General features: G+C 53.6%; 1 protein-coding gene across 2 annotated transcripts; it reads right to left on the reverse strand.

Annotated features, from left to right (window-relative positions):
- Positions 1-18: 18 nt before the first annotated feature.
- Positions 19-27,987, reverse strand: USP31 (ubiquitin specific peptidase 31). Of its 2 annotated transcripts, XM_054391116.1 has the most exons (16): positions 27,385-27,987; positions 13,426-13,563; positions 12,696-12,784; positions 11,313-11,405; positions 10,061-10,196; positions 9,410-9,554; positions 8,493-8,676; positions 7,722-7,833; positions 7,053-7,147; positions 6,553-6,630; positions 5,679-5,808; positions 5,347-5,466; positions 4,963-5,188; positions 4,026-4,184; positions 3,486-3,638; positions 19-1,562 (listed from the first exon to the last, which is right to left on the reverse strand). In XM_054391116.1, the coding sequence occupies exons 1-16, from the start codon at positions 27,985-27,987 to the stop codon at positions 19-21; spliced, it is 4,005 nt and encodes a 1,334-aa protein (XP_054247091.1). The 2 variants fall into 2 exon arrangements, with proteins under 2 accessions (XP_054247091.1, XP_054247092.1); XM_054391117.1 differs by lacking the exon at positions 5,347-5,466.
- Between the last annotated feature and the right edge of the window lie 8 nt (positions 27,988-27,995).

The raw sequence follows: 27,995 nt of genomic DNA on the forward strand, positions 1-27,995 counted from the left end.
CACCTGGGCTGCAGCATTTCACTGAGGTTCCAGAGAAGGCCGTACAGACACCTGCATGCTGGAAGGTAATTTCTTCAGCGGCTTGTCAGCAGACTGTTTGCCGCTGGTAGGAGGAGACTGGACTCCGGGATCTAGCTGGGAAGACTTGGACTTGCGACTGGAGAGCAGAGAATGTTTGCTGGGGGTGGGATCTTTCGGGAGCGGTTTTGCTTTTGCAGTGACATTGGCGTTGGTTTGAGGGGCTGCCGGGGTGCTGCCTTTCTCCGATTTGTCTTCCAGCACAGCTTTGCTGCCCGCTTTGGAACTGCCACCACCTGCCTTTTTGGTGAGCATCGTGGTCTTCCCCAGGTCTGCTGACCTGCGGGTCTCCTTCTGCCTTAAGGCTGACTTAAAGAAGGACAGCCCCTTCTCCTCTGACTTGCTGTCCCTCTTCAGGCCGGAGCGCGGAGCGGCACTGGGGGACCGCAGGCTGGCCATGGAGGAGCTCCGCACGTGCTTGCTGTCCACTGCCCTGCTGTCACTCCTGGAGTGGCTGATCCGTGGGGAGCTCGTTCTGGAGCTGCTGGTCACGCTCGTTTTATCTGACCCCAGGCTTACCTTGGAGCCCTCCCTGCTGAGGCTCCGCTCCGAAGTCCGGCTCCTCCCAGAGGAAGAGCCCTTAGTCAATGAGCCTGATGGGGTTTTCTTGGCAGCTGTGGAAGATGGAGAAGAACTTGACTTCTGCTTCTGCTGAACCGATGAGGCAGCCACCTCCAGGGGCTTTGTGCTATGGTCCCTCCTAGCCTGAGCAGGAGCAGGAGACCCATGTCTCCCACTAGCCCTAGAGGAGTCCGTCTTGCTTCTAGAGCGGGAAACCTTCTGGGAAGTCTTTAGTGGAGGAGGAGAGGAGTGAGACCCTCTGGTCTCTTGGGTGGGTAAGACTGTCCTTCCCTTCCTTAAGCTTTTGTCTGGCTCAGAAACTCCCCTGGAGCTATGACCCTTCCTAGGGGTGCCATCTGCCTTCTCGGTAGCCAGCCCTGCCCCACTGAGGGCTTTCACCTCCTTGACCGGAGAGCTATCAACAGAATCACTCTGATCAACAAAGGCAATCTGATTGTTGTTGTCAAAAGGGTCCAGAGCAGGATGACTCCTGTCTGACTGCACAGAGCTCTTGCCACAGCCATCTGAGAGGTCTGAGCTAGATGTCCTCACCACAGACTCTTCCCTGAACGCCCCTTCCATGACAGCCAGAGGAGCTCTGCGAGCCGTCCTCTGATCTCGCCGACCGCTGTCGCAAGGCTCCAGGTAGCTGCTGGAGAGGTTCCTCAGGCTGCCAAAGCAAGAGGTGGAGACTTTGTCATCAGCAGCCTCCCCGATCTTCTCCAGGGTGGAGGTGGAGGTGTGCACAGGGGAGTCTCCAGAGAAGCGTGACGGGGAGTTGGAGCGCAGCTGCAGCTTTGCAGAGAGGGACCAGGAGGGCCTGACGCCGTTCTCACTGACAGCCAGCGGGCTGGTGACAGAAGATCTGGATGACAAACTCTGACGCTGGACACTTCTGACAAAGGGCCGAGTTGAGAAACCTCCTGCAGAGAAAGTGACAGCCTCAGGATGAAAGCCAAGGCTGCCTTTGGGCCACCCCACTCCACCACAGGCACTGCTTTCCCAAGCAGAGCCCGACAGCCCTCCCAGGTACCACATGCATGGCCATCTCCATCCCTGCTGCAGGCACAGCTCCCTGTGTGAAAGCTGAACAAAGTATTCAACAGCTGGCATTTGCCAGTAGTCACCCAGATGTAATTCACAGAATCGTGGTCATTTAGGTTGGAAAAGACCTTTCAGACCATCCAGTCCAGCCATTGCCTAACTCTACCAAGGCTGGTGCTAACCCCTGTTCCTCAGCACCACATCTCTGCCTCTTGGAAACACCTCCAGGGATGGGGATCCAACCACCTCCCTGGGTAGCCTGTTCCAGTCTTCCAGAACCCTTTCAGTGAAGTAGTTTCTTCTAACGTCCAGCCTAAACCTCCCCTGGTACACCTTGAGGCTATTTCCTGTCATCCTGTCATTTGTTACTAGAGAGAACAGAGTGCTCCCCACCTCACTCGTTGTTCTCTATAACTACCTGAAAGGAGGTTGAACCCCAGGTTCCTCAGCTACTCCTCACCAGACCTGTTCCTCCAGACCCTTTAACAGCTTCATTGCCCCTCTCTAGACCCATACCAGCACCTCAGTGTCTTTCTTGCAGGTCAATAATCTCTCACTCTGAGGCCCATAACTGAAAATCCATATTTCCCTGAGCAACAGTAGACCAAAACACAGGCTTTGCAACTTGGAAGTCCCTGACCCTAGCAATGAGTTCATCAGCTCCCAGAAAAATATTTTTGTATGTTAAAAGAATATTTCTCACACCATCGTGTAACAGGCAAAGCAGGGCTCCCGCCCCCTGCTCTATTGCATTCCAGAAGTCTGACTCCCATGGTTCCATGGTGTGGTGGGTTGAAATAGACCACACATTGCTAGATCTGACTTGTCACAACTGCTGCAGACTGAGCCAGGAAGCTCCACGGTTTCAAAGTTACAAGGCACTGGGCAGAGGAACCAGGCAAAGCCAGGGGCTGAGCAGCTCTTTGCACACACACAGAGCCATCTCCTCATCTGGACAATCAGCCTGGACAATCAGTACCCCTGCAAAGGTGCTGCTGGGACAACCAAGAAAAAAACCCACAGGCACAAGAACTTCTTGACTGAAAGGCTGACACGCTGAGGGAGCCTGGGCTGTTCAGCCTGGAGAAGAGAAGGCTCCAGACAGACCTAATAGCTGCCTTCCAGTACCTGAAGGGGGTTTCAAGAAGGCTGCAGAGGAACTGTTTGCAAAGGCCTGCAGTGACAGCAGGAAGGGCAACGGTTTGAAATGAGAGAAGAGCAGATTTAGACTGGATGTGAGGAACAAGTTCTGCACTGTGAGGGTGTTGGAACACTGCAACAGGTTACCCAGAAAGGTAGCTGAGGCCCCGTCCCTGCAGGTCTTCAAGGGCAGGCTGGACAAGGCTCTGACCCTTTTGAGTTTTGATTTTCTGTGAAAGGCTCCTGCCCTGCTCTTCTCCATCCTCTGACCCTTTTGAGTTTTGATTTTCTTTGAAAGGCTCCTGCCCTGCTCTTCTCCATCCTCTGACCCTTTTGAGTTTTGATTTTCTTTGAAAGGCTCCTGCCCTGCTCTTCTCCATCCTCTGACCCTTTTGAGTTTTGATTTTCTTTGAAAGGCTCCTGCCCTGCTCTTCTCCATCCTCTGACCCTTTTGAGTTTTGATTTTCTTTGAAAGGCTCCTGCCCTGCTTTTCTCCATCCTCTGAATACCAGAGAAAAGCTCACCTGTGCCAGGCCCCATCTGCTCTTCCTGATACAGTGCCTGCCTCCGCCACCTGCAGGAGTCACTGACCCTTGTAACTACCTTAGCAGGGATCCTGCAGCAGAAGGGTTATGGCCCAGTGTCCCCCCAGGGATACACACCATCATCTTCACTCCTTTCCCCAGCCAGCTCCACCGACTCGGAGAGCGAAGCCAGGGAGGTTCGCCGGGATGAGGCCGCTGAAGCGATGCTGGGCTGCTTGCTGCCAGGCAGGCGGCTGACCCAGTGCTCACACAGTGAGGAGCTGGTGGAGCCTGCAAGGAGCCAGGCACACACATCAGCTGCAGAACACCCACAGCCAGGCACAGTCACCCCACACCTGTGCCTGTGCCTGCCCCAGCTCACCCCTGGTTCAGCTGACGTTGGGCTGCAGGAGGGAAGTGGCCAGTCGTGTTTGGATGAGGGCAGCTCTGAGCAGAACTACACAGGGGATGGAGGGGGATTCCCTCTCTTGGCCACAACTAGCCTTAGCAGAATTAGGTGGGAGCTTCCCACAGCCTCTGGTGCATAGCACTCTGGGACATGCCTCAGAGTGCTGAGACAGAAAGCGGGGGCTTAAGCAGAGCTGGGCAGTAAATTATCCAGAAACACAAAGTACCCATGGAAGACAAAGTAGCACTGCTGGTGCCAGTGGGGCTTACCTGCCACAGAGCTGTTGGCTGACCACGAGGGGATGGCTGTGCGTCTCTGGTAGAAGAGGATGTAAGCTGTCTGCTTGCAGACTTCATTTTCAGACAGCTGCTGAACTTCACTGTCATCAAAGCAGTACCACTGGCCATCAACTGAGTTCTTGCAATATGCTGAGGGGAAGCACAGTGCTGTTAGACCCTCCTCACTCCTCTGGGTTTGCTGTAGGAGAACTTAAATGTGACCTTATCTGCCAATGAACTCAGGAGCATTTATTCACACCACACACACTCTTCCAAGCCTGACTGGCAAGATAAGATCACCAGGATACAATCAACAGCTCATTTTATTTGACCAGCACCACTGCCCAGAACAGGACCCCATCCTTTGGGGTGGTTCCAGTCACTTCATGTTCTGTTACTGGTGGCAGACTGCCTCCATCAGTGAATCTCCTCCTGAGTGAGCCCAATCAGGAGAACACAGCACATCAGAGGGAAAAAACAGACGTTTCCTGGGCTGCTGTGTGAAGCCACACAGATCCTAGAACCAAGTCACTTTGTCTATCTCTGGCTGCTCTGGAAGCTACCGGAACAAGCAAAGAGGACTTCATGAACTGGCTGTGCACACAGGTGAAGTGTAAAAACGCTTCCTGTGAGTAACAGCCTCTTACAACCACAGAATTTCTGCCTTGAGTGGCCAGAAACATGAAAAGCCACTGACATTATTCTGAAGGAAAATAAAAATCACAGAGAAAGAAATGTGCAGTAAGACATCTGAGGTCAACAGGAACTGTTCCTTCCACACAGTCACAAGAATTACCCTTCTGGTATTACACAGCCAGCCCTTGTCTGCTGGGCCAGGCCCCTTTGTCAAGCAAGATGAAGCAGTTTTGGACACTGACAGAGGAACCCAACCATTTCCTTTCTGAAAGGAATGTTGCAGGGTACTTGCCTGTATAATGTCCCCCTTGCATGGTGCCATGATGATTGCAGACAGCGTACAGGTCATAGATATAGTCCTCAGGATCCCTTCCAAGACCATAAGGTCTCCTCCAGGGTGACCAGTGAGATGGCAGGCTCCAGCTGCTCTGACTGCGCTTAACAACGTGAGGAGTCATGTCCAAGCCACTCAGGGGGAATTTAACCATGTTCTGAAGCTTCATCCTTCGGTCTCCTTCCTGTGTAAGCAGAGGACAACCTGAGCTGCAGTGGCAGCCGGGCTGCTGCGCTTAGGGAAAGACAAAAACCCAGGAGAGGAACTGCAGAACAGCTGCTGCTGAGGAGGTGGCCTAGTCAGGTCACTGCCTGGCTGAGAAGCAGTCCCCAGCAGCCTTACCTGTCTAAACCTTTTGAGATGGATGATGAGAACATCAGGCAAGGTCCAGAGGCTCAGTGTGATGCTACCCTGCTGCAGCTGCTTGCAGTGTGGGCACCGCCACGCATCATCTGGGGCAAGCTACAGGGAAGAGGCACAAGTGGGTGTTAGCTTCCAAAGTCCAAGGCAGCTTCCCCTGCACCACTGCTCCTCCACTGGCACAGGCCCAAGGCAGAAACTGACTCCTCCACCCATCTGCCACCACTGGTTGGCAGAGCCCAGCTGCTCTGCTGAGGACAGGAGCTCATGCAGCTTGTGGCCCAGCCAGGCCTTGAGCCCAGCCTTGCCCCTACCTGCTCCTCTTTGGTGTAGAGTTGGAAACACTGGGTTAAAGTGCAGGTCTGAGGCTGGTGGTGAAGCTCTCTCTGCTGGCGGACGCTCTCAGAGTCTGGGATGTACTCCTCCTCTGTGTTCACAAACAAGCTGCACCAGAGACAAGACACTTACAAGGGGAGCCAGCCCTGGCCAGCAGCCAACTCTGATTTTGAACGTCTCCATGTTAGCCTGTTCCAGAGTCCCTCCACCCTCATTGTGCAGAGCTTCCTCCTGAAGTCCAATCTAAATTTCCCCTGCTCCAGTTTCAAACCATTGCCCCTCGTCCTATCACCACAGGCCATTCTAAACAGCCCCTCTCCAGTCTTCCTGTAGGTCCCCTTCAGATATTGAAATGCAGCTCTAAGGTCTCCCTGGAACCTTCTCAGACCCAGTTCTTTCAGGCTGCCCCCACAGCTGAGTGCTCCAGTCTCTGATCATCTTGGTGCCTCCTCTGGACCCACTCCATCAGGTCCATGTCTCTTTTGTTGGAGGCACCAGAGCCAGGGCAAGACAACTGAGCACAGGGGTACACAGCTTCAGCGGGCACCTGCTCCAATTTATCTCAGGTGGAAAAAAGCTACTCACTGCCCACAAACCTTCTCACACCAGTATGATTTGTGGGGAAGGAGCCTCGGGCAAGATACCTGCTCCATAGTGTTAAATCCCAGCTCCAGAGAAAAGGATTCCAACTGGGAGAAAGTCTAGGGCTCCCAGCTCCAGTTTGTCCCTGCAGACTGGGGCTAGGGCATAGAGCAGAGTTTGAGGGGTTTCATGTTTGCTGTAGGGTACAAAATTCACACAAGCATCACTCTGGAGGTGAACATACTTGAAGGTTTTCTACTTCATACTTACTAATCTTTAGTCTCTTTGTCCCATTCCACCACCAATTTCACATGAGCAGTTCCCCCCTGGCCACATGACTTCAGTGCCCTGCAGAAAGGAGCAGACAGAAGTCACACCACCTTTCATTCTGCAGCCAGCCTTCTCCGTTACATGCAGGTAACTTCTCTCCACCAGCCCTTCATGCTTTCACCACTCCCACACGGCCCAAGTTTGCAAAGGGTTACAGCAAAGAGCAGGGCACAGCTGGCAGCCTACACTGACCCTTTCTAATGAACAACAGTCATTAAAATATAAAATTAAAACTAGGGGAGTAATAGTTTCACTCTGTTCTCCATTTCTGAGGACACAGACTCCAGATGGGCTGGCACACAGCTGAGCAATCCTCACCCTCAGTGGTGGAGGACACTCATTCACACATCCCCACCAAGACTGTCCCTTCCCTGCAAGGCTGCACAGCAAGCTCCTAGCTGGCAAAGCTCTCCCACTCAGGGCAGCAGGGACCAACTCACCTTTCCACTGTTGGATGGCAGAGAGGCCTCTCCTCCTGAGGTAGCAAGTAGGTGATGCCCACCACGCTGACCACTCGCAGGCTGAATGGGCAAACCTGCAACAGGGAGAAGACACCTCAGTGCCCCTCAGCCAGCCTCCCCAGGGGCAAAGCTGCTCTCAGCACTGGCTGGCACACACTTTACCCTAGAACACTGGTACAGGAGAAAGCAAATGTGTGAGGTATCAAATATGCCCACAGCAAGCAGAGCAGAGGGCAAGGTACAGCCACAGAGGCTTTGTAATCAACAACAGTGACCAGAGAGAACTCCCCTTCTCAGCCCTCTGCTCCAGGAGGGGACTCTCAGCAGGAACATGCAGTCACTAAACAAGCTTTCAGCTTCTCTTTCAGGCAAACACCACCAAGCAGTGGATTTCCAGTGCAGACAGCAGCACCAATCCTCAAGTACTCCCTGGGGGCAAGGAAGTGAAGCATGCAATCTCTTTATCCCCTCAGTCTGACCTTACCTGCACCTTCCAGCAAACAGACGAAGAGGTGACACACCAAACTAGGACATTATTGTACAAAGAAATGCTGGGCAGCCCTCAGAGCAAGGTGTGCAGCACTCCAAGCAACTGGCCTCCCCCTGAGGGAGCTGGGAGTCTCAGAAGAGAGGAACCCTTGGGCTCACCTGCAGGCAGGCTGCAGGCCGCAGGAAATACTGCATCTTCTCCAGAATCTCCTTCTGCAGGATATCCCAAGCAATTGTTCTTTCTAGGTGCAACACAAAGGGCAAGCCAAACCTACAGGAAGGAGCAGCAGTGAGAGATTGTTCTGTTCAGCAGTCAGACTCCCAAACTCTGACTCTGCCCCTCTCTTCCTTTCTTGGCCGATGCTGGGTAGAACTGCCCAATCACCAGGCAGGTAAAAACTTGTCTCCAGAGAAGAGGTGCTCAGCTTTGAGGGAAGCTGCTCTGCTTGTGCTTGCAGAGTGCCCTGCTCTGTGCTCCAGCAGCTTGCTCCAGGCTGCAGAGCTTTACAACCTGGCTGGGGTAACTTTGTGGCACAAGCTTCATGGCTGAGCTCACTCTCTGTCTGTAGTAGGCACAAACACCTTTGCCATGACCATTCCTCTGCCACAGCCATTCCTCACCTCCCCCTGCTCCTGTTTGCACCCCAGCTGAAAATCCCCCCCTCCACAGGATCTGCCCAGACTCCTGCTTCCCCAAACCAGACAGCTTTAGGCAGAGCCTGGTCTGCATTCCCCACTCTCCAGTAACACTGGACTGAGGGAAGTTCACCACAACCAGGGACGTTTGGCTGCATTCATTAACATTTTTAATCAGCACATTCTAGGAGCTGTCCCTCCTTCACCTTCTGCTTCCACCACCACAGTCAGTGAGAGCCAAGCCAGTTAAGGAATCAGCCAGAAGAGAGCTCTGGCTGTGTTGCTGCCAGTCACCTTTTGCTCTGCTGTCCAGTGCATGCTCTGTTACACACCAGCAGCACGATCTTGTCACTTGCTGCTGCTTTAGTGGAGGACTGTTCCAGTTTTCCAGGCTTCCCTGTTCCTTGAGAGTAAGCTGCTGCTCGGGAGTGCTCAGTGCCACATTTCAAGTTATTCAGGTTATTGTTCACATGTATTCCTGAGAAATGAGGGGAGAGCAAACATGAACTAATTTGCTGTTAGTGCCCTGGTGCTCCCTTCGAGAAACCTTCCTTCAAGATGCAGAATGGGATCCAGGCCATTTTGATCCCCTGGATGAAGGCTTCAGAGCAGCTCCTTTTCATAGTGACTGTTTCTTTGCAGACAGGAATGACAGGCAAGTGCTCAGCTAACTGAGTTCACAGCACTCACAGCTTTGTCTGCCCACAGGAAAAGCTCAAGTGACAGAAACTCCACTTGTTACTCCCAACAATAAAATCTGCCTTTGATTATCCTCCATCTACTCCAGATGCAATTATTGCCTTTCACCCAGGGGAAGATGCAAAGGAGCTAAGGGGTTTGAGCTTTGCACAGAGGGTGTTTGTTCATTCCCCAGACTCTCTATTCATCACTGGCAATCTGATTTTGAACAACACAATTTCAGTGGCTTCATCTGGTCCCTAGCAGGTCTGTAAATTAAACCTGACAACAGATTTCACATTCAGCCTGCCTGGCCAGAGGAAGGAAGAAGGCTGCATTGCTGCTTGATAAGCTCCCAGCTGACAACACCATTAAACCTGCTTGAATGAGCCTGGGCAAAGTCAGAGTTGAAATCAATACAGCAGAACATCAGCTACTTGGGGGGCTTGGATTCTCAAGTAGTTCTTTTTCCCAAACCAGCCTCCTTCCCCTGGTCACCTGAGGTGCACAGTAAGTGGAGTCCCCAGCCTCACCTCTCTGGCTGAGGATGCCCTCGGGCCGGAAGATCTCGGGGGTCTCAAAGGCAAAGATGCAGTCACTTTCGTGGATGGTGTCCAGGTCATCAGAGTCACAGAAGGAGCGATGGAACCCATCGTAGTACATCTCTGTCAGCACAATCTGCAGGCAGCAGGAGCAAGTCAGAACCCATTATGCCACCCCTGCCTGCTCCAGATGAGCTGCCCTGTCTCTCAGCTAGGATTTTTCTGCTAAGAGATGGCATTCCTCAAAACGTCCTGGTCTCAGCCAGGAGCAAGGAAGAGGGGAAAGGATGCCATGAAAGAGAACCTGGGGTAAAGGCAGCACATGTAGAGGGTCTGCTGGGATTCAGCAGCTTTCCTGAAGCTCCCTCCTGCAGAGGGATTCCCCACAGGTGGCTGGTGGTCAGCAAGCAAGAATCACTGTGTGGTCAGGCAGAAGGTCTGCACTGATTGCAAACCCAGCACCACCAGGCTTCAAAAAGCCAACGGGCAGGGAAAAGCATGACCCCAATTGCCACCACCTGCTTCAGCTGTTCAACCACGGGCTCTGAACTTCCCTTCCCACACACCCAATTGTGGGATGAAGGCCTCCAGGCTGCCTCCTGCTGAAAGGAGGACAGATGGGTGAGGAGAGCAGCCCCTTACCTGCTCCGTGGGTATCTTGGTCTCAGAGGAGACAGCCTCCCGCAGCCTGGCCACTGTGCCCGAGATGGGCACAGCCACGCCGATGCGCATGCAGTGAGAGCACTTCCCCTGGTACACCACCGTCACATAGAGAGGCCTGTGGAGAGCATGGGGCACTGCTGGGGCTGGGCACGTGTGGCACTACCCTGGAGCAGCCCCACCTGGGGGCAGCCAGGTTGCCCATAGACACTGCACCCTCCCAGCAGCCTGGATCCACCTGACACGGGAGCTGTGCTCAGCCGCAGCCAGGTTGGTGTCTGACCTCCAAAGGCTCCCCTCTCACCACACAGCCTGGTGTCACTTGCTCCCCCAAAGGAAGAAATTAGACTCTTGGTGGCAAGGCAACTGAAATTGTCTAACAAGGATCCTCTAATGCAGCTTAAGACAGCCTGAGGCAGCATCTCAAAGTGCTCTGAGAGCACTGCAGGGAACAGCAGCTCCAGGTTGCCCCTCAAGACTCAGCCCTCCCTTGGGCACAGGAGAGTGGGGCAGCCAGGGACTGAGAAAGCACAGCCAGTGTCCACTCACTGCTGGACCAAAGGTGGCACAGTCACATCTAATGCATCCTTTCATTACTTTCTGCCATTGCTTCTTGAACTTGTACAAGTTTTCTGTATCCAAACCATCAGCTGGAGAAGCTGCTTATCTAGACAAGGAGGAGTTTTCACTGTGCATCTCTATCTTCACTCTGAACTTTTAACCTTTTTTTTTTTCCTTTTTTATTTTTTTCCCCTCCTCCCTGGAGCTTTTTTGTTTATTGCCAACAGCTGTTTTTCAAGGAAGCAAAATATGTTGCAGGAAAGCTTTTAACTTCACTATTTGAACTCGGAGTGATTAGCGAGACTGTTCTAAAGAAAGTTAAAAAGTGTTTCATTCCTTCTATTTAATCTTAAAATTCTGTAAATTAAGTCAAAAGCAAAACATTTTGCTTACCTGAATCAAAAGTATTTTTTCCTCCCCAAAATTAATTCTACAGGAAGTTAAGGGGGGGGGGGGGGGAGAGGGGTGAGGAGGGCCATTCAGAAACAAGTAAAAAGCTTCATTTTCCCATTTACCTGCAAAGCAAAAAATTTAAAGTCCCATATGGTCCTATCTATCTTTTTTAAAAGACTTTGCAGAGAGATTTTGCTGACTCCTCTCTTCCTCCTGCAGCAAATTAACCCACACTACATGCACAGGCAGCAGCCAGCGGCGAGCACAGGCAGTTCCATACCGAGTGTGAGGCAGAGGAATCGGCAGAGAGATGCAGAGGAAAGGGTCGAAGGTGTTGCTCTGCTTCTGGCAATGAGGGCAGGTCAGAGAGGACCTAGAACAAGCATCAGAGCAGGGCAGTTATACCTCATTTCATCAGGAATGAATACACTGGAACAGGTAGCCCAGGGAAGCCCCCTCCTCCCCTCCCTGAAGGTGTTCAAGGCCAGGCTGGATGAGGCCTTGACCAAGCTGCTCTAGTGTGAGGTGTCCCTGCCTATGGCAGGGGGGTTGGAACTGGATGAGCTTTGAAGTCCCTTCCAATCCAAACCAGTCTGTAATTCTATGAAACCACCACATCACCACCTGCCTGCATCCTCCTGCTCCTTTCTCCAGCAGGAGCAGCCCTGCACAGACAGCTGCTGTCAGCAAGGGCTCCTGGCTTCCAGAGCCCTTTAAAGCCATCAGTCTCAAAGCTCATTGCAGGGTAGGCCAGGAAAAGCTTTCACTGCAGTCACCCAGTTTGGCTTTTGATAAACATCCCTTCCAAAGCAGCAATTCCCAACCAGTGGCTCCATAACAGAAGGGCCTGGGAGGGTTCTGTGTTGAGGAGAGGTGACTGGAAAGAGCTGTTGACAGCCAGCACTGGGGGTGTGCAATCTCTTACTCGGGAGAGGGAAGAGCTCCAGAGAACACAGCTCTCACCTCAGAGTGAAGCTGCACCTTACACCAGGGCTGAGATTTCTCCACAAGGGAAAAGTGACAATGGGAGGGAAGAGAGTCCAGCAATTAAAATCCTAACATCAGCCCAGCTCCCAGCCATCAATGACCACTTGAGAGCACTGGGAAGCAGGCTGCAAAGCAGGCTGGTTTCTTGTACTAGCTCTGAAATTAGAACACTCACTTCCCAGGAAGGATGTGAGACTCATGGGAAAACCCTGAAGGGACAGCAAAAGACTCAGCTCAGAATTCCCAAGTGCCAGATAACAGAAACTCTGCGAGTTGCCTGAGATCCACCTGGGATCTGTAACTCCCCAGCAGCCTCCAGGCATATCCAGATCCTGCCACAGGTTCCCACAGACAGGGTAAGGCTCACAGCACTGAGCTGCTCTGAGGCTTTGCTGCACGAGCACTGACTTGCTCTCAGGATGCTGCAAGGTGGGTGAAGCAGAGGCACACACTGGAGATTTTCACTGGATATACCCAGTCTGAAGTAGTGATACTCTCTCCTCTACCTCTTCTCTGGAGCAAGACCTTAGGACAGGTTTCATTCAGCAGGAATTCAGAGCCATGCATTAACTTAATGACCCCACTCTTGGCTGTACTGGGAGCTAGTGCCAGGGTAGAACTGTACTAGGGTCACCAAGACAGGCAATAACACCTCCAAATGTACAGAATGTCCTACCTGTACTGGGCTTGAAAGAGCTCCTGCACAAAAGTGCTGCTGATTGGAAAGGCTGGTCCCTCCAGCAGGACATCATCCTCCAGTGGTGGCTGCAAGAGAAGAACCAAACCCTAGGAGCAGCCCCAGACCTGCAGGTGCACCAAACCCTAGGAGCAGCCCCAGACCTGCAGGTGCACCAAACCCTAGGAGCAGCCCCAGACCTGCAGGTGCACCAAACCCTAGGAGCAGCCCCAGACCTGCAGGTGCACCAAACCCTAGGAGCAGCCCCAGACCTGCAGGTGCACCAAACCCTAGGAGCAGCCCCAGACCTGCAGGTGCACCAAACCCTAGGAGCAGCCCCTGGTCAAAGTTGTGCCCTCTTCACCCAAGCTCACCAGAAAAAGTCCACAAGATCTTTAATGGCCAAGGTTGCTCTGCTCACAGGGTGGTTATACAGCTAGGGGAGGTCCATGGGGCAGCCCAGCAGAGGCAGGGAGCTCCCAGCAGCTGATGAGAGCTCCACAGCTCTGGCAGAGCCATTCGGGGCCAGTCGCAAATGGCTGCACTGGGCAGCACTCAGCAGGGCTTAGCAAAAGGGCCAGAAACAAACTATTTCAACCCAAGCTTTTGCTCCATCTGAGCCCTGGGAGCTGAGAAGCCATTTGAACAGCAGGGAGATGCCATTTGAACAGAAAGGCTGCAAGCCAAGCTGCAGCTGCTCTGCCAGCCTGGCCCCAGCCAGCTGCCCTACCTTGAGCGGAGGCACACTGCTGTAGTTCACCACGTTGTTCAGGTCTTCGTGCACCCTGTCCAGGAGCCACAGCAGGAACTCCTGAGCATCGTGCTGGGCGTTGCCTCGGTACTGCATGGCGTTCTTGGACACGATGTTCTGCAGAGACACACAGCCTGTGAGCCACAGGGGCCAAGCTCCAGCCCTGGCCAGGCCCTCAGAGGTGGCAGCACACCCAAAACCAGCTCTGGGTGGGATGTGGCCTTCCCACAGCACCTGCAGCCAGGCCTGGATGTCCCATCACGTGTGAGACCCCACACACAAGGAGAGCTGCAGCTGCTGCTGCCTCACTGGGCAGAGCAGAGGGGTTACAGCAGTGGTCAGGAGAAGCAGAACCATCCCTCCAACAGAGGTGTTCACGCTCATCTCCTCTGACTGAGCCCCAAGCATGCAGTACCCTCACCCAAGTCAAGAGCAAGGCAAGCTCATGCCAGGCTCTCCTCCCACACTAACACAGAGCTGAGGCTCGTTTGAATCACTCCCATGTGCCACAGGGTCTGAACCTGCTCAGCTCAGAAAATCTTCTCTGTTCAAACAGAAGCAGAGCAAGCAGTTAGTGTCCTGGCACCCACTCAGCCTTGCCCAGCTCACTCCTGAGGTGACAGATTTCCCCCAAACCAGATGCAGATGCTCAGTGCTAAGACACAGCTCCAAGGAATCAGCCAAGATCAAACCTGTAAGATGCCTCTCCACACTACCCCATCCCAACACCAGGCAGCCAGAAGCAGCCTCCTTTGCCTCAGGCACCCTCTGAAGCACACAGGCAGGGCAGTCCCTGTGGCATTTTCTCCACAAGGCAGCAAGTGTCCAACTTGCTCACCCGAAATACCCCAGACAAAGCTTGCTCAGGATGGGCAGAGCAGGAGGCAGAGCACAGTTTGCCCTGGCACTGCACACAGGGAGGCAGGAAAGTCCCAGCCAGGCCACTGCAGCTTCCCTTGAGGTGGAGCAAGCACAAGGAACCAGAGTGACCAACATCAGAGCAATGCAGGACAGGCTGGGTGCTGCTGGACCAGGAAACACCAACCAAGGGAAGACTCAGCCAAAGCACAGATGAGAGAGTGTGGCAGTTCAGGCTGGGTGCCTCCTGTCACTGCCACATAAGCTACACCTCCAGTGTCCCCAGTGTCCAACCCAATCAGGTGGACACAGGAAACAGCCTATTTCCACCCATAAATCCTGCACCCTATCAATCCATCTGCAAAGTCATTCTCTGCCTCTTCCCTCTCTGCTCCCCTGGGAGATGCTCCCTATCAGGTAATGGTGGGGGAGTATCTCAAGGTCTCCTAAGCCTGTCTAGACCTAATGCCAGGAGAAGAAAGGAGGTCAGGGGGGGTCAATCTCAGACCTGGCCAGCCTGAGACTTGCCTAGCAGTGGGAAGGGGAAGAAAGAGCCCTGGGGGTTTGGGTATACCCTCAGGTGGGGGAAGGGAAGGATTGGGAAGCTTTTGGGTGTTACGTAAGGGGCTCTGTATGCTTTGGGATATTCTTTGCCACTGTGCTTTGTAGTTTTTGTATTGTCACCAATTGCTTTTCCATTTAAACTTTTTCCATCACTCCCCAATCCGTTTGTGTGAGTGTCATTCTGTTGTCCCTCTTGGGGCAAGAGAGGATCTGTCTGGCCTCAAACCAGCACAGAGATGTTCGACTGCACTGCTTCAGATGCATGCTAAGAGCCTGGGGAACACATCCGATGTGCTCCTGCCTTTCCAGAAGAGCTGTCTCACCCCAGGGCTTCACTCAAACCTGATTTTCTTCTGGACACAAACAGGAAGGGCTTGAAGCTCACCAGCAAGTGAAATCCACCCTTTGCAGGTTTACCCTTGCCCTGCAGATCTTTTGCCTTTCACGATGTTGAAATGTGCTCTGAGCCCTCCAGCCAGGTCACATGTGGCCCTTTCTCAGGACATCTCCTCCTCCTCCTCCTCCCACAGCAAGGTTTGGAAAGCATCTTCCCCACCAACTGCCAACATCAGCAAGTGCTTTCTCTGCTCCAGCTCTCTGATCTCACTTTCACTTCCACAACACCCAAATGGCTGGCCAGCACTCATCACTGGAGGATATGGCACACGCTCTGGAGGACAGAAGCCAGGCACTGGCACTTACACTCAGCAGGAATACTCCCTGGAGTAGTGTGCACTGGTGGGCTGACTCCAGCAGCCAAGCCAGGGCTGCTTCCTGAGCAGCAGACACCAGCATGTTCTGTTTCTCCAAGGAGGCACCAGGCTGCAGCCAGGAACTGCTCATGGGGCAGGTGGGACATTCATCTAACACATCCCCATGCTCCCACCTCCAGCAGTTTTAACCACAAAGTCAGTCCCAGGCTTCCCTTTGTAAGGAGCAGGCCCACAGCAAAGCTCACTGCAGTTGTGCAGCCACTCCTCAACCCCCCGATGCTGCACACCACCAGGAGAAGCCATCCTGCACCCACCTCCTTCAGCACACCCACAGAGGCAGAGAGCTGCTTACATGAGACCCAAACCAGCTTTGAGGAGGGTCTCCAGAAAGGTGCAGCACTCCCAGCAGAGACCAGGCAGTAGGAGCAAGGGCCAGAGCCCCAGGGAAAGGCAGCAGCAGACCAGGAGCCCCGAGAGGGGCCAGACCATGGCCCTACAGCTCCTGGTTTCTCTAATCAGACTCTGCAACAGATTTGAGAAATGAGGTTGGGCTGCTCGCTTTATCCCTCCAGAAAATGGGGTCACCAGAAGGGGAGGGTGGTGAAGGAGACAGGAGAGGCCTGATAACCACATCCTCTATAATCTGCCCACCTGCCTCAAGGCAGAAAATAAGGGACAGCAGAAATAATCTGCTCTCATTACAGATGTGCAAGCCTTTCTGACAAGGATTTGCTGCCCTTTGCCTGGCAGGCCCAGCACACTCCACATGAAATAGGGAAGCACGGTTTTGAACAAGTCCTCAGCCAGTTCTCACCTCTGCAGCCCTGGGGGTGACCACAGCCCTGCCTGGTGCTCAGTAAGAAGGGAGCTCAGGACACTCCTGCAGGTCAGCTTACTGGGAAAAACCACAAGCAGCTCCTGTAGGGACTCAGGGATTAAAGAGCAGCACACAACCTTCTCTGCTTCTAGTTACCATTCAGCAAAGCAAGATCCATTGGCAGGACAAAAGTGACAAAATATCATCCAAAAATCGACCTTAAGTCTCTTCAGAGGCCTCCTTTGCCTGGAGACACCTGAAACATCTCTTGCCCTCCATCAGCAGAAAGCCTTGTGAAGGATTCCTGTGGCACCAAGTTATGAGCACATGAAAACCCAGGGAACACACCTGCAGACCCTGGTCTGGGACCTAAACATTTAACATAGAGCAACCTGCTCTAGTAGGAGGTGTCCCTGCTCCTGGCAAAGGGTTGGAACTAGAGGATCTTTAAGGTTCCTTCCAACCCAACCCATTCCAATGATCCAGAATTAGGAAAAAATAATATTCCAAAATATCCCAGCCCTCTGTAACAAGCAGAGAAGGCTGAGGGAGCAGCTGTGGCGAGCTGAACATGCCCAGAGGAAGCTGTAGGGAAGAACTGAAGACACACACGTGGAGAATTCCTTTGGCAATACCATCTCTGCTCCAGAACATTACACCCTGAAAAGTCAATGTAGCCCTTAAATTACTGTGTCAAATTCCAAAGTGAAAATCTAGTGCCCAGTCTGAAGCAGTCACCTCACTCCATCTCTGCTCCAGGACTGCTCTCCCTGCCTCCACAGTGCCACTCTTGCCTTTTACCTGCCTTGTTCAGCTGCCCATTCTCCCTGTGCCAGCCCAGCACACCAAGCTGACCGTGTCCAGTACCCCACCAAGGGCAGTTCCAAACCACAACATGACCAAGCTCATTCTTCTCAGCAGTGAGCTGGCCAAAGAAGGCCAAGAGAAACATAGGTCCTGAAATCCATCCTCCCCACCAGATCTCTGCACCAAGTGTTAAGAGGCAGCATTAAAGCACAGCAGTCACCGTGTTGAGAGCTGGCTGATTTCTCAGCTCCAGTTTGGTTCAGTGAAGTTAGCCAACAGGTGCTGCCACCCCACTAAGTCCTAGTCTAGACAGAGCTGAAGATAAAAGGGTCTCCAGTATTCCTAGGAAGAAGAGAATCTGGAATTTCTAGTAAAAGAAAAAAAAAGAAAAAAAAAGAGGGTGTGAGGGGTTCTGGATGGAAACAGATGTAAGGACCTCAGGAATCCTTGCTAGTGGTTCTTATCTCCTCTCTCCCAGTGTCACCAGCACATCATTCCAGTCTAGACCCTCACTGGCTTTCACTGAAGTGTGGACCAAGGGGAAGGAGCTGTCTGTGGAGACAGATCACAAGGCATTGGAAGTGCTTCAGGAAGCACTACAAAACATCAGATGCAATCTCCTCACGAGAAGCTCTGCTGCAAAACCACTCCAGCAGCACCAGCGCCTTCCCGGCAGTACTCACACTTCCTGCCACAAGTGGGTCTGCTGTTGCTGAAACCTCTGCATCTGCTGCTCTGTGAGGCATCAGGTCCCTCCTCCCAGGGCACTGTGAGGAGCTGAAGGCAGGCAGGGTGTGAAGGGGGAGCAGCCAGTGTCACAGAGCATGGTGAAGTCAGAAGTCAAGATGCTGACTCAATTCCACGCTTTGAGAGCAGCACCAGGAACTCCTCAAGCACATTCTCCACTCAGCCAGATGTCTCAGCAACCAAACCCAGCCCCTCACACTTCCCCAGCTCTGAAGCCAGGCCCACTGCTCAGGCTGAGGGCAGTGGTTGTAGGAACTGTGTCCCCCCACAGCCCTCTGCTATAACAGGGACTGTGACTGCCTGGTAAGCCAGCCTGGCCACTCCTGAACAACTCCAATAGCATCTGATGGGCAAAGCCAGCAAGGAGCAGCTTGTCATTAAGCATCATCCACCCTGAACCACTCTGTGTTCATGTTCTGAGAGTTCCCTTCCAGCCTGTCAGCTGCAAAGCTGCCAAGCAAGTAGCTCAGCTTAGCCTGGAATGGTACAACCCAGGTGACATCCACGGCTCAGACAAGGCCACAACTGTAGCACCCCCACCTATTCAGCCACCCAGGCTGCAGGAAGGTTACTTCACAGAGAGACAGGCAGAAGTCAAACCCTAGCCCTCAAGATTTCTCTTGGTTCTTCAGGAGAAGGCAGCACCTCATTTTGCTGGCCTTGCTGATGCTGAAGCCACTGCAGGAAAGCAGCAGCGACTGCAGCTGGCTGCAGATGCAGAGTTAAGAAGCAATTGGTTTAAAGAACACAAAACCATGTTAAACCCAGCACATTCACCAACCCCCCCCCCACCTCTAATCCACTGCCCCTAATCTGCACCCAAACAGCCTCCATCCATCACTGGAGAGTATTAAGAACATGTCAGGAATCATTTTGGTGTAGCTGTTTCAGATGTGAGACACCAGGAGCAGACTCAGAAGCCCCCTCCCAGAACCTTACAGCTGCCCAGCTCCAACCCCTTTCCTCAGCTCAGCCCCAAAGAGCTCAGCAGAAGGAATGAAGAAGGGTGGTGAGACACTGGAACAGGTTGCCCAGAGAAGCTGTAGAAACTCCAAGCCTGGAAGTGTTCAAAGCCAGGCTGGCAGGAGGTGTCCTTGCCCAGGACAGGGGGTGGCACGATCTTTTGGCATGATCTTTAAGGTCCCCCTCCAAACCCAAACCTTTCCATGATCTTCCCTTCCCTAGGTGTCTACAAGCTCTGGCACACAGCACTCTGCATGGAAGAGGCAGAACTAGAAGAGAGGGGGAAACCCCTCCTCATTTCCTATTGACCACATCCACTTCTCTGCCCCCTAAGACAAGCACCCTAGAACCAAACAAGTGCCCATCCAGGGCAGGTTTACAGCAGTGTCATTGTCACCAGCCCAAGGAAAGTTTCAGGATCACGCAGCTATTGAGATGCAACAAATAACTCCCAACAGAGCTGAACTCCTGGCCCCTCTGCTGCTGTTTTTGTTCAGATCACAAAGACAACTGAAGGGAAAATGTCAGGCTGCTGTTTTCCAGGGTGTCTCTGGTAGGAAGCAGCTGTGGAAAGGGTTTTGTCAGTGAAGGGATGAAGGCAGGTCATCAGAGAGCTGACACAAGGACACACGTGAGCAGGACAGAAAGGCTGCTCTCTGCCTGTCTCTCAGCAGCACCAAGTTAGGGCTCAGCCACATTTTATTATTATTTTTTCCTTTTTGTTTGGGCAGCTCGTACAGCAGACATCCCATGGAAGGTGTTTATGCAAACACACCATAGAATCCCACCACACACAGCATCCCAGCACAGTGGGGGCTGTAAGGGGATCACCCAGTCCAACCCCCCTGCTCAAGCAGGGCACCCACAGCAGCTTGCCCAACATCACAATGGTCAGGTGGGGTTGGAATCTCTCCACAGAAGGAGACTCCACAAATTTCCTGGCCAGCCTGGGCCAGGGCTCAGCATCCTCAAAGCAGAGAACTTCCTAGCAGTTCTCCCCTCCCCACCGAGAATTCCTTCCTGGGGAAAGAATACCTGTGAGCAGTGCAGTTCAGATCTTCTCTTCATGCCCAGGCTGGGGACAAAGCCAAGGCCAGCAGTGATCCTCTGCCCAGCTGAAGGTGCCAGCAGGGCCACTGCCAGCAGGGCCCATTATGCTCTCTCCGGGCAGAGCCCTGCTGCTGCCAACAGACCTGCGTGGCTTCCAGCACTTGGGACACGTTGGCTCAGCTGCTGCAGGCTGCACACAGCAGACAAAAGGTGAGACAGACCCAGTACAATGAACCTCCCCACTCCACGGAGGCTCACTATGATGCTGGCTGCCCTCCTGGAGCAGCAGCAGCAGCCAGCAACCCACCCTCACAGACAGGAGCTGGCATTTGGTGGCAGAAAGCCTCCACAGCATCTTCCTGTGCATGGAGGTCCCCCGAGCTCAGCAGAAGCCCTGGGGCTCATCCAGACTGGGACAGAAGAGATCTCCACTAGCTAGGTTTTACTACAGTTCTCCAAAAGGCAGAAAAAGGGAGTTTTGAAGACAGCAGGTCAGACAAAGCAGCCAGGTTGACACAAAACACTCCTCCTTTGCCCAGTGGAGCATCCCAGAGGTGCTGGGCTCCAGAGGCAGCTCCCTACGGGAGAGCATGGTGGTTCCCAGGGCAGCAGAGTTGTGCCCAGGGCTGGCACAGAACAGCTTCCTGCACTGCCAGCCCCTTGCCTGCCATGGAGGGGAAAACAAGCACAGGCATTTATTACACTTCAAGAAGGTAAACCGAAGGGAACATGGCAGAGTGCAGTGCGTCAGGAGCAGAGGGGAATCTCCAATGTGTTTAACGAGCCTGGACAGGAGGCACCACCCTACTGACCCCTGCCTGACATCTGTCCTCAGCCAGCAGCCACTCTCACCCTGCCTGAAGCTTTACTTAATCCTGATTAACCACCTTTCTTCAACACGTAAGGGCAGAGTGAAGCTTGCCAGGGCGCCGCGTTCCAGGCTGCTGCAGGCACACACAGTGCTCCCTGTGCCACGGGCACAGCATTGGCAGCTGCCATGGAGCACGCTGGGATGGGCAGGGGGCTTGCTGGCTAGCACCCTCAGCCTGTCCCATGGGGAAAGAGAGCCAGACGTGGAGGTGGCTGTTGGCTGCTGCACTCCCAAACAGGCACATTCCTTCCCTGCCCCTTCCAGGAGCATGTGGTGTCTGCTGGAAGGCACTGCCAGGAGTCAGTGCTGACTGCCAGGGGAGCTCATCCTCACAAACAGCAGAAATCAATATTCTTCTACAAAAAGACTTTGTTTTCTTGTTCTGCTAGCAGAGGGATCAGTGGGACTCCAAAGAGTGAGGGAGGAAGGAGCAGGGTAGCACCAGAAGTGTGAAGCTGTTCAGCCCCAAGAAGTGCTGGGGCAGAGGATGGGCTGGGGAGCCCAAGGAGCTGGTGCTCCAGCCACTGACTTGTGTCTATCCTTCCTCCTCAGGTCCAGGGTCAGAGCATGGGTCCCTGAGACAGGGATGGATCCTAACTACTCAGACAAGCCTCCCTATGCCCTGCAAGGGTGCTGCAGAGCAAGCACTCATGAGCAGAAAGGTTTAACACAGTGCCTACAGCAGTCACACCTCCAGTCCCAGGCACAAGTGGGTTTGCTGGCCCCAAGTGTGGCCATTCCTGAATGCTGGCACACCAGGTTGGGCACAGAGCAATGCACAGATCCAACCCAGATGTGCAGAGCACACATTCCATGCAGCACGGCAGTAAGGACCTCAGCACTCAGCAGATCACATCTTGAGAGCAATGTGACATCACCCATGAGATGGTCCCTAGAGAAGGTCCAGCCAGCCAACAGCCCCAGAGCCACCTTGCAGCAGAGCCACAGAGCTGCTCTAGATCAGGGTCTCTTCCCCTGCCTCCCCCTCCCCCTTCCCTCCACCCACCTCCAGGACTTCTGGAGATGAGCAGGCATACCACTTCTGGTTCCCCTCCAGCAGAACACCCTCAGCCTCCAACCTCTGGCCTCCACAGCTCAGCTCTCTGCTCCCCTGGCCTTCTGCTCTTACTCAGATCAAACCTTTAAATATCAACCAGAAATCCCAGAGAAGCCTTTGGACTTGACAGGTGAATCAGACCACTGCTTGAAGGCAACTAGGACCTTGGGGCAAGCAAACCCTTCTCAGGGGCTTTATGTATGTGAGGAGAAGTAAAGAAACTGCAAGGAAATACAAAGGAAAACAAACAAACCAAACCCCACAAGGTAAGAGACTTGCAGCTTATTGATCATTAACATCACAAAAAGCAAAGTCTAACGTGGAAGGACTGCCAAAGACCTTTGTGATCCCAGCAAAGAGAGGAACACTTTCCCATCACGTCAAGAAGGGTCACAACAACGATGCAGAAAATGCAGAACTGGCTTTTTGTCCAAAGTGTGTCAATCCCAAAGGCCACAGCAGCTCTGAGTCTCCCCACCACAGTGCCCCCCCGACTGGGAGCACCTGCACTGAACTGGAACAGGCACCTCGAGACCCCATGTTAGCTGGCCCAAATCAAAGCCCTTTTAGATGAACACAGGAACTGCAATTCCAGGAACCAAGAGATAAGGGAAGAGGAGGGAAGGGTCCTGCACTCTTCTTTCACAGGCCACTCTCCCACCTCTCTGTGCCAAGGGAGGACAGGCTGTTCTCCACAGAAATATTTTAGGAATAAGCAGTTGGCCCTGTCCAGAATCTTGCAGCACTAGGCAGAGAGCAGGGTAATTAGATGTGATGCAGGAGATCCCATTTCACAGATAACTGGCCCCGTTAGCAAAGCACCAGGGCTCAGAGAGGGGGAGAGCTGGTGGCTGCCAGCTCCAGGGGCAGGACTGAAGGCTTCCTACACCCAAACACCACCAACCAAGCAGCCCTTGCTGAGAAGAGCAGCCCCCCACCCACAGCAGGAGGGGAAGATGCTGAGCACATCAGTACCCTGCAGGGGTTCCTTCATAATTCAGGATGTTCCTTATCAACTCACAGAGAAGCAATCAGGAGCTGACAGATTGCTTGTCTTAAGTACAATATTTACATCGAGGTCATTTCCAAAACACAAGCTTCTTGCAGCTGCAAGAGCTGCACAGCCACTGTGCAACCTGACACTAAACACAGGGTTGAAAGCAAATAAACAGAACTGGAAGCAGCACAATAATCCCTGCTCTAACAGGGATTCCTTCTGGGTTCAGATCTGATTCTGATAATCCAACTCAATCAAGTTGTTACGGCTTTGCTGTGTTTGCTGTACACACTGCAGGTCACAAAAATAAGGCAGTCTGCACCTTGTAGGGCAAAAAAAAAAAAAAAAAATGCAATCACCACAGCCCTGACACACAAAGGGTCCTGTTCACATTGACATGCTTCAGTGGGCGACTGGCTCAGCCACAAAGAGAACCTCCCAACAGCCTCATCATCCACAGGAGACCAAACCTCCAAGGCAAAGGTGGAGGATTTGGGTAAGCACACACAACTTTTCAAGCCCAATTATTTTTAAGTAAAAATCTTTCTCCCTTAAGACCCTCAGCATCACCCCTGGGCGCCACAGAGCCATTCCCCGCTACAAAGGCTGCTCTGTCCTCACTGTCTGACACTCCCAGGAACTTTGCAAGCAGAAGAGGACAGCTCCCTGGAAAAAAACAAGCCCAAAGCCCTGCCACTGCTTATACAATGGATGTTTGTCACCATTGTCACACCATCACAAAGGGGAAAGAGGAAGCACAAGCTGCAATATTGGCCCCTGTTATGAAAGCAGCAGCTTTGTTTAGGCAGGAAAATAAAAGCTGGTGAGCAATCGGAAGAAAAGGATTGTTAAACAAACTGCAGCTGAGCACAGGACCCACATGGAAGTCACCCAAGGCAGAGAGAAACACCACCATCCATCACCTCCACCATGACATCCTGGATCACCTCCTCAGGAAGGGCTGTTGGGGCTCCCTTCTCCTCCCGGTCCTGGGCTGCTACCTGAACAGCCAACCCCCTCGGCTTCCAGTTCCAGTCCACCTTTCCCTGACCTTCTACTGCTACAACCTTCCACACCTCCTGCTCCCCAGCCACCTCCCATTGCTCCTGCAGCTCTCATGAACACCCCTTGCTGCCCCATGTTCCTCACCTCCTGCTCACTTAGCCTCCTGCACCTTTGCAGGAAGCAAAGCCCAGGACTCTGGGCAGCAAACACCTCCACAGCAGGAAACACAACTTCAGCTGCACTTCTACTGCTGCCAGAGAGAGCAAATGCTCTCAAAGACTTCCTTGGTGCCCTTCCCACAGCAGATCCTCACCTCGAGGACAAGCTATTGCAAACACTTGAGACAGCACTCTGCTCAGACCTGTGCTGCAGACTGGGAAATTTTAAAAAAACCAAACAACAAAAAACCAAACAAAACTATCATGGCAGAGAGAAATGTCAGGTTTCAAATGGAGAAACTGACAAGAGGTCTCTTGTTTCTGAGCAAACCTGCCCAGAGTACCCTGCCAGCTGCTAGCTGGTGAACACTTCACCTGCCCTCACTGTGCATTAGCTCTCTTGCAAGGCTCTCCTGGCCCTGCCATTACAAACCCAACCATTTCACACAAACCTCAGGGTTTAATGGCATTTTACTTCTTTTCAGCAGCAGCTCTACATGATTCATGAGCCCCTGGGATATGGTATTGCTTGAAGATCAAGCTAAAAAAGAAGAAAACACTACCAAGGACAAACAGCTAGGGGTAAAGAGTGCCTCAAAACTCACCCCTCAAAGTCCTCTGCCTACAAGGACTTGGAGAGACAGAAAAGAGTTTCCTCAATCCCAAGAAAAGTCAGATATAAGAGGATCAGTACTATTCCTTATACTAAAATATGCTTAGTGCCTGCAGATGAGCGTTGAGGAACCAGGAAGTGTCTTCAACCAGTTGTAGTCAGTGTCAAGGGAGGGGAAAAAGGCAAAACACCCAACACATGAAGATTTCTGAGCATGGCAGCTAAAGAGCTCTTGGACTACCAAAGAAATACCACTGCCAGTGGCTGTTACTGTGGGAGTGAAAGCACAGAACCACTCTCCTGAGAGCACTTTTCATCCTCGAGAACCCCTAAAGCAAGGAGGATTGGGAATGTTCTGCTCTCCATGTGCAGCAAGCCTGGGGAGCCTTGTTTAGGGGAGAAGCAGCAGTTTCCAGAATGAAAGCACCAATCCTCACCTTTTCCAAATCTAAGCCTGCTGCTTGCATCATTAAATTAACTGCAAATCTGCCGCTGCAAAATAATTAAGAACACTGAGCTTAACAGCAGGTTCGGGCTACTTGACTGTCTTTAGAGGCACTAATTTACAACTGAAAGTAATTGACCCCTGTGAGGAACCAGAGGGAGTACTTGACATAATGACAAAGTCCTTGGGAGCAGGATGAGGGCTGCTGATGCTGTGCAGCACTGAGCAGGACCAGCTAGGGCCTGCTCTCCCCTCAGCAAGATCTTTTTACAACCCCCAGGGGACCTGGCAGGCAGAAGATTGATGGGCTCCAGCTACATCCCCAAGGAGCAGGAAAACTCTCTTACTGTCAGCAAGGCTGGCAAACAAGCAGAGCTCCACTCTAACCTCCCTCAGAATATGGCCTTAATTTAATCTACAGACCTGCTTCTTGTCCTCCCTCTGTCACTGCTATCTGCACAAACAGCACATCTCAGCCTAGAACACAGTCTGCTCTTCCCTTTGATTTTACCAGCCATGCTGGCCAAAGAGAATCCTGCTTTTGCAGCCTTTTATTCCTGCTGTTACTCAGGAGAAACCCCAGGTTTGCTTTCCCTGCCAGAGCACTTCCAGAGCAGTGAAGGGTCAGGATGAAGGCAAGTGCCCCATGGAGCTGCCAGGACCAGACACACCGAAATCACAGCAGAGCAGCTCCCCAAGTGCTCCTCCACCAACAAGCTCCTGAAAACATCCCAGTCACACATGATCCCCACCAGCACCAGGCAGCCTGGAGAAAGGGCAGGCACCTTCGCTCCAAGCCAAACTGCTAGGTTGCCCTGGGCACATCCCCACCTAGACACAGCTCAAGGTAGACAACCCAACCTGGAAACATGCAGGAAAAGCCACAGGAGGTGGTGGTAGCCATGCATCAGTCCAAACAATTGAGGATGCCAGAGACTACTGACATCTCAAGAGCCTCTCAGACATTCCAGCATGTGACAGACACCAAGGGAGTGCAGATGATAGTGCCTGTGGTCTCCACCTGCTGCCACAGCCCACCTGAACAGAAGCAGGCAGCCCCAGAAGGTGTGAATTACATTCTCACTGCATTTCATGGATTTCTGCATCCTCACTCTGAATCACCTGCCAGAGAAATTCCCCTAAAGCAAAGGTCTTTTAAGTTAGGGGTGTGGAAGCCACCATTCACATTCTCATTCTCTCACACAGACAAAGTTTTATCTGCCAGGCAACTGCTGTTACAATCAAACTTCATGAGACTCTTACTGTTTCCAGGAACAAGGTAGGTCTGGAAGGACTTCTAGAGCACCTCAAAGCACTGCAGGGTGTTCTCAAATCGCAGATGGAATGACCATGGCCTCTGCCACAGCCCTTCCTGGGGTGAACACATTGCCCATGGCAGGGCAGGGGATGGCACTGCCAGGCTGAACCACAGAGCCAGGGCTCCACGGGGAGAACACTGCAGCGTTAAACCCCAGTTGAGACCAACTGGAGGTTGTGGTCTCTTACTCCTTGCACGCACTCCCTAAGCCAGCCCAAGCTCCCAAGGGAGGCTGCCAGGCAGGGCTCTCAGCAGCCTCCTCCTCCTGGGCACGCTCACAGCTGCTGGCTCCAGCACCACCACCACCACAATTAGCTGCAACTTTTCTAACGGCAACATCAGCAAGGTATGAAACAGCAAAATGAACACTTCCAGCAGCACAGGCAGCAGAGCCACCACCAACCCTCACCGCTGCAGTACCCACGGCAGCAGCACTGCCTCAGGGACAAGCAGGGTGACTGCCACGGTGTAGGCACACGCTTGGCCAGGCCACGGGCAGCTGGACGTCTGCTTTTCCAGGTCTGTTTCTCCCGGATTCCGGGAATCTGGAACAGCTGCCCAGAGCTATTCGCACACTGCTGATGAAGCTGGAGGGCTTCCACACCCTGTAAGCGCTTGGACCAGCGACCAGGCCCCACCACGCCTCGGCAATCAGGGTAGGCAGGTGGCCCCTGTGACAGGGGGGCACTAGGTTTCTGTCACCGCAGGCACGGGCAAGGCTGACCGCTCCCACAGCAGCCGCCGGCATGCTGCACTGAGCTCAGCAGCGAGCTCTGCAACCAGGCAAGGGGCACGCACAGGCCATGCCGTCCCTGCGCGGCAGAGGAAAGGGGCTGAACGATCGGTGTCAGGGTAAAGAAGCCCGGCCGGTGTGGCTGCTTCACGCTTGGCCCTCCCGCCTCTAAGGGCCGAAGCGGCCATTCCCCCCCCCCCCCCAGACCGGGGCCCTGCTCACCTTGAAGTCGCGGCTGTGTTGCGGGGTGTACTCCAGCGTCCAGAGCGCCCGCACCAGCTGCGCCAGCTGCTCGGTCACCTCGCCGGGCGCGGGCGGCGGGCCGTCGGCGGCGGGGCTGGGGGCGGCGGGGGGCTGCCCGCTGCGGAACTGCTCCAACGCCAGGAACTCGGCGAAGAGCTCGGTGTTGCTGAGGCACTGCAGGATTGCGTTCATGAAGCAGGTGTTGCCGTGGTTGCGCAGCCCGGCCACGCCGGGCACGGCCTCGGTGCAGCCGGCGGGCCGCGGCGGGGGCTCGGGGCTGCGCGGCGGGCCCGGTGGGAAGCAACTGCCCAGGCCGCCGGCCGCCTGCGGCGGGGGCAGGCGCGGGGCGTGCGGGCCGCGGGGCTCGGGCTCGCTGCTGTAGTGCGAGAGGGTGGAGAGTGTCTTCAGCACGCGGCTCATGAACCCGCCGAGCGACCGCCCGGACGGGGCCGGGGAGGCGGTGGTGGGCGCCGGGGCCGAGCCCGCGCCGCCGCCCGCCGCCCGTCCGCGGAAGAGCCGCTTGCTGAAGGAGCGCTTCTCCTTGGCGCTGCCGGCCGGCCCAGGGCCGCTCACCCGCGACATGGCTGCGC

Source organism: Indicator indicator, chromosome 22 (genome assembly GCF_027791375.1).
Source record: "Indicator indicator isolate 239-I01 chromosome 22, UM_Iind_1.1, whole genome shotgun sequence".
Classification (NCBI taxonomy): domain Eukaryota; kingdom Metazoa; phylum Chordata; class Aves; order Piciformes; family Indicatoridae; genus Indicator; species Indicator indicator.